We start from the raw sequence: 13625 nt of genomic DNA, 5'->3' as shown, positions 1-13625 counted from the left end.
AACTTCTAAATCCTGAAAAGATTGGGTGGTTGTGGAGATTTGTGCTCATTCAGCCAGTCACAGTAATGTGAGGAGGCCTGCTAGTGTTCAAAAGGGTTCGAAGTCTGAACTCTATAGCAGGCCACTCAAGGTCTTACACTCCAACCCATGTAAACCATATCTTCATGGAGCTTGCTTTGTGGTATAGGTGAGAATTTGGAAATTCTGTGACTTTTTTTTTTTTTACAAGGATTTATTATGGGGCAGGTGTTTAAAGCAGTATGTGTGTAAATGTGCTGTGTTTCTCAGAGAAGGTAGCATATGTGCTTTCAGTGTTCACATACAGAATGACACAAAGAAGCTCTGTGAGAGGATGGCTGCTTCACTTTGCCCCTGCGTGCCTGTGGGAGGATGGTCTGTGTCTGCTCTGACTTTTTCCAAGCTTGTAAGACATTAACATAACATACTAGTGGAATGTGCGGCCTATTGCGTAGTGAAGGAGGTCCACAGACACACACACATCTGTTTCCAAACACTGAAATGCAGTTTTTAATTCTCTCACATTGATCTCAGGCTTTCTTATTGCACTGGGGACACATGTGTAAAGGATGTGGATATGGAACAGTAGGACTGTGTTGGGAATCACCACCTCTGCTGGTCAGAACATTCCCTACTTTCCAGTTCCCAGCTGTAGCCCTGTGGCCTACCCACCCACTAGTCGTTAAAAATCAACACACTACGTCTCTTTCTCTCCCCCACACTCTCCCGGTCCTTCTGTATTAACATGTAAGGGCATTTCTATTGCTATATTTAGGTTTTCTTTGCTCATACATGTTTAAATAAATAAAGGTTGATCCTGTCTTTGTGGCATCTGTCTTTAACACTGACTGCTGTTACTGACCATTGCATCAGTCACTGGCAGGATGGAAGGCTTTCAATTGTCCAGTTATATAAAGTCTTTAACTGACATTTGGCAAAATGTTCTATGTGGTTTGGCGAACAGGATTAATTGAACAGTGAGAGGCCTTATGGCATTTTTTTAAGATGAGCTAAATGGAAGTTGAGCATATTCCGATGAAGAGGCCATCAAATGGTATAAAGATGACTTTGTTACAGAAAAACAAAACTTGATATTGATCACCTCAAAATGATTTTTGGACAAGAGGAAGGATGATTTGTGAATGAGGATTCTTAGATGAATTCTGAAAAATGTCAATGCATTTTAGTGAAATAATACAAAAGTTTTTTAAGTATTTTAAAATTGTTTTATTGCGTTTGACAATTATTTTTATGATGATACAGATAACAAAATCTTTTTTATTTACTACAGATACTGTCACCATAGACTGTAGTACTGCTATAGACCCTACACAGTGGATTACATGCCAATAAACCACTGCAGATTCAGTCACAAAAACAACTAGAGTTTTATTGAGTGTTGATTTCAATTTACACTTTACAATAGAAGAGTAAAAGTAATATATCCAAATGGGCATTTCTTTTTTTTTTACTCTTGAAATATGTAAATATGACATTTTAAATCGACAAATGGACATCCGTCGATGACAATTATTTATCCTGTGTGAAAATTATTAGTTTTTAAAGCAGTCAACAGTAACATAATATTGAAAGCTGTAGAATTGATACAATCAAGCTTCACCAAACTATGTGAGGGGGGCATTCATACTAGTTAATTTGAATTAGATTGAAATCTTTACTGTTGGTTTGTTTGCCATTTGCTTTGGTTTCACTAATAAACTTCAAAAACACCAAAAAGCAAAAAAAGAAATAAAGGGTGTGTAACTCTTAAAGTGTCACCTAATACATTTTATTCATTTCTGGGAAATATGGCATGGAATATAATAATTATATAAACAACTAGCGGAAAGTACCCGTGCTTCGCTACGGAAGGCAGAACGCTAAGCAATATGGCAATAAGCAGTAAGCACTGAGCAGGACCGGATGATCAGAGATCAGAACGTAACGTCAACAAATAACGTACTACCCCTTTGTAGTACCGATACAGGGCAAACTACTTTGAAATTAATTTTTATCGTGCATCTAACATCTAATAAGGAACAATGTAGTAAGTTTCATTAGGATCCGTAATGTTATTTCGAAGAATTTACAATGCGTGAGAAATCGCGTTTTTCGCGAGTTAGCCGCGATCCAGGGCGAATTTTTCAAAACCCTTTCTTAATGAGCACCTAAGACCCAAGAGGAAGGTATGTTCCAAATTTCATTGCAATCCGTTCAGTGGTTTTTGAGATTTCATGATTTGTGAGTGAGTCAGTCAGTGGTATTTGAGCTTTATATATATAGATTAGCTGAAAAGCTTTTCATGTATAACAGTGTATTAGTTCTGATATCCGAGCTTAGTGCTATACTGTATCTCTGTTTTTTTGCTCAGTTTGCATTCTGTGGGTCATTTCAGTGTCCTGCACTGAAATTCTGCACTACGCCTCTCATAATGCATAATCTTTCTGTTTCACTTCTTATATTTTGGGTTGATTCAGGGTCATATATCTTTATCTGCTGTGAAAAAAAAAACTGTGGTAAAAGAACCATGACAAAAAGCATGTGAAGTTTTTTTTTTATTCAAATTCTACACATGTAAAAGATTCGTAATGATACTTAATGAGAACATTCCTGATCATGTTTGTAACAAAAAATTATATCCTGTACCAAAATAGAAACTTTCTAGAGCTTTCTAGCTCTTACTATCTTTGGTTTAGTACTCACATTGCTGAGGTTGCTGTTACAATGTGCTAGATGACTATGTGCTGTTGTTCTAAATGTATTTTGTACTGTCAGAATCGGATGGGAGATGTTTAACTCTCACAAAAGAGGCCTAGCCACATAAAAAAGCAGAAAAGACTAGCTTACTGCGGCACAGTGGCTCGTCACGCATCTCGAGCTGGTGTGATTGAGTTGTGTGTCCCAGAATGTCACTTCAGGTCATCCATCAGCTGCTGTTCAGTGCACGCACACAACTCTCCTGATAATAAGCACACTTCGAGTTACACTGATGCTACAGGCACAGGCACACAGTTTATTCCCTGAAGTCAAGTCTGGAGACCTTCACTTGCCTGTTTGTTACATTCTGCTCTGTTAACAGTTCTAAGCAATGACTTTGACTTTTTCATGTGAGCTTATAATTCAGGGTCAGATTTACATGGTAGGGTCATTTTTCTGATTACCTGGACATACTGCTCAGTCTGTACACTAAGAAAGCAAATTGTTAAAAAAGAGACTCAGTTTAAAAAGCCATATGTGGTCATCTGGGCAATCTCCTCATTAATAGCTCAATTTGCTGTTCCAAATTACCTGTATATGGGCTTCCTGTATAGGAACTTCAGTGAATGAGAAATGTATTTGAAACTATGTATTTAGTATATTAAAGGTTCAACAGAATAATAGTGTTACTAAGGTGTGGGACCACCCTGAACCCCCAGCAAGATTGCAGTGGTTCTACAGATGTATCAACCCTATTCTTACCTCAATTGGTTATTTGATAGTGGTGGAGAATCTCCCATTGTTGTTCAACTGGGTTGCGATTCTTCGACTGTGAAGGCTAGATTATGTGGTTCACATCATGTTCATAATTATCAAACCATTCATTGAACATTTGTGGCTTATGTTTAGTGGCATTGCCATGTTGGAAGAGACCACTTCCATCAGGATGGGAATGTTTCAGTAGGATAAAGGCCATCAGTCAGGAAGGATTTTGCATTGATGTCTCTCACAGCATAACTGTTATGTAAAGGATGTATAATGGAGAGTTATCCATATTTAGACTTGAAGTAAGCTTGAGCGAGTTTCTGGCTCACTCATTTAGATGATTGAAATTGTTCATTCTTCTGAGGTTGCCACTTTTACGGTCGATTGCAGAACAACATAGCATAAATTCAAGATACAAATGATAGCTTTTACAGTGTAAGGATGGTGTAAATGACAATGGTAAGGTGGAGATTAGATTGTAAATACAGCTGGCCTGGCGCCATGGTTTTGTCCTTACCCTTTGTTGATGTTGTGCCCTGCTCTCCCATTCCCACTTTGCAATCACATTTGCAATCACAGATGTTTATTTCTTCTGTTCAGTCCTATGGGACCTGCTAATTTGGTACGTCCTGTAGTAGCCATAGTTTAACCTCTATCTGAACTGAAAATCTTACAAAAACTGGAAAGAGGAAGTTATCAGAGAAAGTGAGTCATCGTGCAGGTCTGAACTGTTTAATAACTTTAATAAGTGTTGAGTTAAATCTTATTAGTATATTGCTATTTTTATTCTACCACAGTGAGCCTGCTCATGCCCCTCTGACGCAGTTGCCTGGATGTAAGCCCTATACTGTGAATGGAAAAACTGATTTGACCTCTTCTGTGTCAAATGTCACATCCTGTGGCTGCTTTATAGGAGCAGTGTAACTATAGGGACTAGTGGTCTTTAAGGATTGAGAATAGAGATTAAATAAATATGCTTCTAAGCAAATTTACATTCACTTGAAGATACATTTATGGTTTATGGCATTTTTTTTTTGGTCATCCTGTCTTGTTTTGAACGTGTCACATCTCCGGTGCTCTTTGTCTCCAGATATTTCATACACATTAACACACATTACCTGTTTGACCAGTTACTGAAAAGTCTTTCCTCAGACTAATTTACAATCTATAGGTTAAAAGGCTTTCTATTCCTATGTGCCTGAACTACGAAATGTACCTCCAGCTTACATTAGACACACAAAGACACTTAGCATTTGTAAAAATATTCTTGAAACATACTTTTTTTTTTTTTTATAAATTAGTTTGTTTTATGAATGATAATTCTTTAATATTTCTTATTTTAATTGAGATTTTAACTTTTAAAGGCGCTTGACAGTAGTGCTTTCACTTTTCATTTGCACGTCCTGGATATTCAGTTTCTGTACTATTCATAAAAATGTAGAGAATATAATGCAGACAATGAAGTAGTGGTTTTTAGGGGGTATTTTATGTAGTGTTAGGCCATTCACAATCAACAACAACTCCACAACTATTAAATGTTTTTCAGACCCTAAATCAGGGAAATACAACTAAAAAGAGTTGCTACATAAAAATCCATGCATACAGAGGACCAGATAAGCAACTACTGAATCGTGACCTTTTACTATCTGACCATTAATGATTAACTAGTGACTGTAAATCTCCTAAACACTGAGTGGTTATAAGTATTTTTTTCTCAAAGACAGTTCATGGTGCTCATTCGACCAGCATCACACTTTGAACAGAGAATACACCATATACTATATACTGTGTTGTGTGTGTGTATGTATATATATATATATATATATATATATATATATATATATATATATATATATATATATATATATATATATATATATTATATAATATTTGTCATTTGGGTTTTCACTAATCAAGCAAGATGGGGGATATTAAATAATCCATTGAGACCCCAACTCTCAGCTTACATGACTTACTGCTAGTGCTTACATCGTAATGGCACATACTAAAGCACACCTTCATAGGTGAAGTCTGTACATTGTAGTTTTGATGATACAGGGGGACCTACACAATATTAGGCAGTGGTTTTTAATGCTATGGCTGATTTTTACTGTACAGTATATATGAATGTTTGTGAAAACTAAGAAAGCTAATGTGATTTTCTACCACAGAATATCTGCTACAAAAGGTGATATGATTCTTGTTTAAACAAAAAAAAGAGTGTAAAGATGAACTGTAGAGATACTCTTCTGACCAGACATACTGAAATGTACTAATTGCTTTGAATAAAAAGTGAAGAATGAGCCAGTTATTAAAAATGCAAAGGTACAGTAATTCAATTTAGTAAGTATCAGAAGGAGTTTCTCAAGTTTTTATGGGGTCCTTCAGTCCAAAAACATGCAGGTAGGCATCTTGGCCAGGTTAAATTGCCATATGAGTGAAAAAGTGTGAGTGGTTCCTTGTAATGGACTGGCAGTTAGTGCCATGTATTACTAGAATAGGCTCAGGATAAAGCTGTTGCTGAAAATGAGTATGTGAATGAATATTATACAATTTGCTGCTTTATGTCATCATCAATGCCTTGAATGCAAGTTTGTTTTTTATGATGGCATCAACAGCTGAATTCAGTTGGACAGCTGAAACCTAATCGTGTAGTCCTGAATGTGATTTAAATCTGTGTGCTGAGTAATAATCTGCTGAGATGATATGGGTGTGCAAACTTACCCATAATTAGAGATAACACAGACTGCAAGTGTGGTCCACTGGGAGAATATGGAGTTTTACTCATCATGCAAGAGTGTCATAGCCTGCACACACATTCAGTGATGGTCAAATGAGCCACAGTTCTATTCTCTGCAGCAATATGTGGGTATTCCCAGAGCCTTATGCTCTCTGGGTAGGCCAGTGATATTATTAGCTATATGCTTGCAACTAATGTGTATCTCCTGTGGGTATTTTCTTTTTTTTATCCTGTATGAAATGACTTTTCAACATATTTGATTACAGTGATAAAGCTGCATCACTTTATGCATTATGCATTATTATGATTTAAATAAATACTTTAAATAATTAATTTATGAACATTCATAATGGCAGAATACTGATCTTGATATATTAATGCCTGTTCATTTTTTAAAAGTAATGTATTGTTATTTACTAGATCTCAAAACCTGTATGTAATTTATTGATTCAAGAAATAATAATAGTGATGGTTGTGTTCTGGTATGCTGGTAGCACTGACAGATGTGTACAAATTGCCATGATTGTGAATGTGTGTGTGCCTTGCCCTGAGATGGACTGATATAAAATAAGTATCCCTGCGTCACTCTCAGTGTTTCTGCAATAGGCTCTCTGGCCTGACTTATTAAAGTAAGTGCACATCTGGAATATTATTGTCTGCTGATCTGAAGTGGCACAATTAGTTCCTTGTGCTTTGACTGATAGACACTAGGAGAGTTTGGTAAAGTGTAAGGCAATGATGAGGGGAAGCACAGCCCCTAGTGGATTTCTCTTTGTATGACAATGATGTTACTGTAGAACATTTCTCAGTGTGTATGATGAAGTCTGAGCTGAGAGGGAGCTAATCTTTAGGAACACAAGAGCTTATTATGTGTCTTCATCCTTTCATTGGCTGCAGAAGGTTACTGAAACTCTGCGTAGCCATGTGACTGCGGAGGACTTTGTAAAAATGCTAGAGAAAGTTTAAATTGTTCCCATGCTTTATTGATATTTCTGAGCGGAAATTTAATCCAAATACAGCAAGATTTATTACAGGGCAATATTCTAAATCATTTCAAAATTATTTATCATTATTATTATTATTATTATTATTATTTTCATTTTTATTTTTTATTTTTTTATCATTTCTTAATACACAAACAGCACAAAAGAGTTTGTCTTACTATCCATATGAGGACCTTCTACTAATCTACTGGCTTTCTACTAATACATGTTATGTCAAACTCTAATCTTAACCACAGTATCAAAATTAAACTCTTTCATGTGTGAAGATTTTTTCAAATCTTAGGCTTTTTCTTTTCTATGGCTGCAGTGTCTCTTAGCGCCAGCAGGCTGGTCAGGGTCTGTCCTGTGCTGTAAGCTGGCATGACTATTTCTAAAGCTTTGTGGGAGAGCTTGACATCAGACAGATGGAATGTCGGTCTGGACGTCCACAGTAGAGCTATTACACAGCAATGGACCATGACAGCTAACACCAAGAGTCTAAGAGAGAAGTCTCTAGTTTTCTCTACCAGGCATTTCACATTACTCTGTAATCAGCAGTGCTAAAGTCATTGTCAAATTATTTTTTTTTAATGATGTGTAGTCATGTGACCTTGGCAGCTACTGTAGTAGACTTCTAAGAAAACTATATATGGATATAATATATTGATATCATACAACAGGCTGTTCACTTTATCTTCAGCCTATAATTTACAAAAGTGGTAATGCTGCCCCTTAGGGATTGAAGGGAATGAATAAATTTGTAATCTTTTTTTATATATATATATATATATATATATATATATATATATATATATATATATATATATATATATATATATATATATATACACTCACCGCCCACTTTATTAGGTACACCTGTCTAACTGCTCGTTAACACAAATTTCTAATCAGCCAATCACATGGCAGCAACTCAATGCATTTAGGCATGTAGACATGGTCAAGACGATCTGCTGCAGTTCAAACCGAGCGTCAGAATGGGGAAGAAAGGTGATTTAAGTGACTTTGAACGTGGCATGGTTGTTCGTGCCAGACGGGCTAGTCTGAGAATTTCAGAAACTGCTGATCTACTGGGATTTTCACGCACAACCATCTCTAGGGTTTATAGAGAATGGTCAGAACAAGAGAAATTATCCGTGAGTGGCAGTTCTGTGGGCGCAAATGCTTTGTTGATGCCAGAGGTCAGAGGAGAATGGCCAGACTAGTTCGAGCTGATAGAAAGGCAAAAGTAACTCAAATAACCACTCGTTACAACCGAGGTATGCAGAAGAGCATCTCTGAACGCACAACACGTCGAACCTTGAGGCGGATGGGCTACAGCAGCAGAAGACCACACCGGGTGCCACTCCTGACAGCTAAGAACAGGAAACTGAGGCTACAATTTGCACAGGTTTACCAAAATTGGACAATAGAAGATTTGGAAAAACGTTGCCTCGATTTCTGCTGCGACATTCAGATGGTAGGGTCAGAATTTGGCGTCAACAACATGAACGCATGGATCCATCCTGCCTTGTATCAACGGTTCAGGCTGGTGGTGGTGTAATGGTGTGGGGGATACTTTCTTGGCACACTTTGGGCCTATTAGTGCCAATTGAGCATTGTGTCAACGCCACAGCCTACCTGATTATTGTTGCTGACCATGTCCATTCCTTTATGACCATCAGTGTACCAAATTATTAAAGCTGGGCATAAAACTTCAAAGAATCCTTAAAGAAACCACTTCTGGGTTAGCGGCTAATGCTAGCGCTATGGATTCTTCATCATTTTAATGCATACGTAAAACAAATCGTACTTCCGGTATGGAGTTGAGTAGCCACAGTGACACTGCGGCTAACTGTGGTTTCCTTTTATACTCGTGGCATTGTTATATATGATTTCAAGTTTAATAATAATAATAACAAATGCGCTTAAAGTGCGAGGCGGAGACTAAAGATACGTTCCGGAGGGACCTAAGATTGTAACCATGTTCCGCACAAATAAAGGATTGCATTCGGTACGCATGTGTACTGAACCGAAAGCCCTGTACCAAAACTGTACGAATATGCGTACCGTTACACCCCTAATACATATACTGAACTAGCAAACTTTGTTTTCCATGTTGATTTCCTGAAATGCAGGAAAATAAAATGTACCTTGAACTTTCTTTGAAACTAGTAACAAAAGTCATCCATCCATAAGTTGGTAACATTAGGATTTGAGCAATGAGACAGCAGAGTGTTTCACCTGTTAAAAAAAGACAACCAATAAAAACATTATAAACCAGAGACAGGTTACATCAGTGCCATAACATGATATCCTAGGTAGCTTATCACATCTGTGTCATCTGTGTAAATACTGTGTAAATCTAACTTTTTTGTTTGTGTGGTGCTCATGTTGTACTCTCCCCCGTGTTTCAGACTAAATGCTCTGTCTGCTCTGATGCTTGTTTTGAGGGAGAGGGAGTTCACTTTGCTCTTGTGCCTCTTTTTATTCACACAAGACTATGCTTTCACCGCTCATCTTTCTCGCTAGTTTGTAAGAGCACTGCCGGATTTTTGGACTGTTCGTCACCTCACCTACACACTGACACAAATTTTCACCTCACAATGCTTAAGTCATTCTACACTGTACTTTCTTTATTTTTACACTAGCTTTAGTTTGCCATGGTTACCATTAGTCTGCTGATTGCAATGGTTTCACTGGGAGGGTTTCCAGATCAATCTATAATTATGTAAAAAAAAATAGATTCATGCAAAACTGTATGAATATTTTATGCAGTTTAAAGTTCTATTTGTCTGCCCATTATATTTTCTTAAAAACAGAGGTTCTTGTTCTAAGAGGCACAAAGTGACCCCACAGAAACTCTCAGAAGCGTAGGGTTACGGCTTGTGGTCACTTGATCTTTTGAAGCAATTTATGTGTTCATGCCATTCAAGGTGACAAATGCCTTTTTTTTTTTTTTTTTTTTTTACATATTTGGACAGCTTTTTAAATGTGTGAAAAGCGAGTTTACGACTGCTGTAAACAGTCTTATACTGTACATGTAGGAAGGATGGCTAAAAAGTCCTTGTGTTTTTATTATTCTTTTATTTTATTTGATCTTGTTTAAATTTGTGTATTTCATTAAGCTTGTCTACTAAGCACTAATATATTTGTAAGGACTGTGTAGAGAATGTAAGGAATGTGATTGGCTCAGACAGGATGCTCGGTGTGGATGCCGGCTTTGTGTAGTGGAGGATGAAGAGAGGGAGGAGCACGGAACCCAAATTAATGCATAAGCAAGTGAGTCTTGGGACATGTGCCTGTGGGTGAGGACAACAAGCAGTAAGCTAACCTGAAACACCGCAAGTAGACTACTGATCTGAAGAGCACTGAGAAAACAGAAGAGAGGCTCGACACTAAGAGATAAGAGACAGTAAGATAGAAGTAGCATAGACTGCAGGGAGACTTGCTGAAGACCTTCACCATTATATGCAGCTATGGAATACTTCAGGTCCATTCAACATGAGATCAATACTCTAAAAGGTACACACTCTTTTTACTGTGTGTCGGCATCCTTGCCGGTGCATCCCCCTCCTCCTCCTCCTCCTTCAAATCCTTCTTTAAGCCTCTTTCTGCTTATGTACCTCACATTTTAGGAGTTTACAGTTTTACTGCGGGTAAAAAATATTTCAGCTGCAAATTTTTACCCGGTAATACAATGTAAGAATGAGTGTGTGCGTGCTTGTTTAAAAGTGGGAAATGTTTTGTTTTTATGACAGGAAGGCGGGGCTGGACTGGGTAAGGGTGTCCAGCTGTGGCATTGTTTGCAGGGTTAGCGGACACCCCACAGAGTGACTGACAATAGTTTTCTGTGTGTCTGTATTTGTTTGAAAAGTAGCTATTGTTCATTCGCTTCATGTTATTCATTCTCATAATCGAAATATGTGCTGACCGAGACAAACTCTGCAACCAAATATTCAAATCATGTGATGTTTTCCTGTGAATCATTTTGCTTTGTTGCTCTTTCTAAAAAAAAAAACTCTCCTGAGGAACGACTGCAGATCTCCACTACTGTAAAAGTAAAACTTTGCATTTCAGCCTGTTCCGCCCAATCGTTTTATTATACACGTGCTTGTAGAGGCCTCGGCACATAATGGCTAGTGAAAATTTATCAAAGCAGCCAAGCCGCAAATTTCCCTTGCAAACCAGGGAGCGAACACCTGAGTAGCTTTTCCATCAGTCAGGACTGTTCATATTGGTTAATCCGAAGCCAGTGAAACCAAAAGTTATTTGATGACTTTATAGTAGACATAAAGGACAAAGCAGGATCTGTATTACATTATTTATTCAGCAGGTCTGCATTTAATGTTAATTTCTGGTTGATATATTTTGACTGAGGATGTGTGCAGTATTCCTTTTGATTGGCTATGAAACTATACATCAATGGATGGAAAATGTTTTGGCTATTTATCATTATGTGGCATATATATATATATATATATATATATATATATATATATATATATATATATATATATATATATATATATATATATATATATTTATTTATTTATTTTTTATTTGCAGTGCAGTATTTATAAAAATTGTTAATCAGCTTGGGAAAAAAAGTTACATACAGTACAATTTTTTTCTTTTCGGAAAATATCGACAGAGAAAGCATAAAATAAACATTTAAACATTTACCAAATATGTAAAGGATTAATAGGTGCCTAAGATGCACACTGTATATGGAAAAACATGAGTAGTCTGATACAGTGGTGTTAAAACTCGACATATCTATTCTGAGAGTTAATGTTATTTCTCCTCTTGGTGTGAAAGAATTCTGGTTCTCGCACCCGAATGCGAAGGAAATTATTCATTCACTTTAGGCCAAACATAACTTCAGTGAGAACAGGCCAGCACAAGAGCAAATCTTCTCCAGTTACCACAGCTTACAGCAAAGGTTTGAATCTAAAGTGGTTTCTTTGGGGAAAGGGACCTCTATTTGATTAATGCTATGACCATCCCAGAATTAAAGAATTAAAGTAAAACTTGGCACCCAGACATGGTTTACTGTCTGAATGTATAAAACATGTGAATAAGCAAATAAGCAAAAATCTAAATGATCGAAGTAAGAAATATTACTAAATATCATATTTTACATACATTATTATAATATATTTATATTAGGGCTGTCAACCGATTAAAACATAATTAACTTGTGAGTTATCACACCAAAACTACTGTTCTAAAACTATTTAAAATTAATACTGTTCAAGTCTTTAAATATTCTAATCAACATGGGCATAAACAAATATGGATGCTTTATGCAAATGTTTATTATAAGTGAAACCAAAATAAACATAGAGCATCTATGTTTCCGCACAGGCAAATTGGTTTTGTGCATCATGACGATTTTGGTGCTCAAATTAAGCACCAGTAAAACAAATGTTTAATGATTAAAAATGTCTTTTTGGTGAATTTTTTTATATAGCTGAATAAAAAAAGGGCATCCTGTATTGCATTAAAGGTTTTATTTAATATATATACTAGGTTCTTCAAAGTAGCCACCTTTTGCTTTGATTACTGCTTTGCACACTCTTGGCATTCTCTTGATGAGCTTCAAGAGGTAGTCACCTGAAATGGTCTTCCAACAGTCTTGAAGGAGTTCCCCGAGAGATGCTTGGCACTTGTTGGCCCTTTTGCCTTCACTCTGCGGTCCAGCTCACCCCTAACCATCTCGATTGGGTTCAGGTCGGGTGACTGTGGAGGCCAGGTCATCTGGCGCAGCACCCCATCACTCTCCTTCTTGGTCAAATAGCCCTTGATGCCTTCAGTGTGACTCTACAATTTTCATAGTCATGAAAATAAAGAAAACTCTTTGAATGAGAAGGTGTGTCCAAACTTTTGGTCTGTACTGTATGTGTGTGTAATATATATATATATATATATATATATATATATATATATATATATATATATATATATATATATATATATATATATATATATATATATATATATATATATTGTGTGTGTGTATAACTGATTATATATCATTATATCATATATAATACAACTGAATATTAGGCTGATTAGCTCTATAAACAATAATAAATATCAAGTGATTAACCTTTTAAGCACAATATATCTCCTGTTGTGCAATTTATTGTTTATATTTGCTTCGTTAGTGGTAATTAATCCCGAATTAGCCACGCTCACATGTCAACTAGCTCACATTCATTTGTACTTTTAATGTTCACTGACATTGTGACTTAATGATGATACAATTCTACTGTAGCAACTGTTTCCAGATAGGAAGTGGAAATTTGTGTGGTGAACCCAGACAAATGGAGCGATACACACAGTGAAACGTTACAGTGTGGTTACAGGAAATATTGGCACTTTTGAAAAATTTTAATAGTTTTTTTAATTATGACTTG

At 36.5% G+C, this 13625-nt stretch overlaps 1 protein-coding gene across 10 annotated transcripts in view; it reads left to right on the top strand.

The window, feature by feature from the left end:
• plecb (plectin b) overlaps window positions 1-13625 on the top strand; it is a 124717-nt gene that overhangs the window by 24702 nt on the left and 86390 nt on the right. Inside the window, exon 1 of one of the 10 annotated variants that reach the window (XM_083542875.1) lies at window positions 10485-10725. The exons of 7 other annotated variants lie outside the window; for them this stretch is intronic. In XM_083542875.1, the coding sequence (XP_083399001.1) occupies window positions 10680-10725 (46 nt within the window). In that variant the 5' untranslated portion in view covers window positions 10485-10679. Of the gene's footprint in view, window positions 1-10484; window positions 10726-13625 lie in introns of those variants that run through there. 2 more of the 10 variants (XM_083542871.1, XM_083542868.1) reach the window with 2 other exon arrangements.

This window comes from Silurus aristotelis (assembly GCF_946808225.1).
Source record: "Silurus aristotelis genome assembly, chromosome: 1".
Lineage (NCBI taxonomy): Eukaryota > Metazoa > Chordata > Actinopteri > Siluriformes > Siluridae > Silurus > Silurus aristotelis.
Note: the sequence above shows the minus strand (reverse complement) of the source record. Positions and strands in the feature narration are given on the sequence as shown.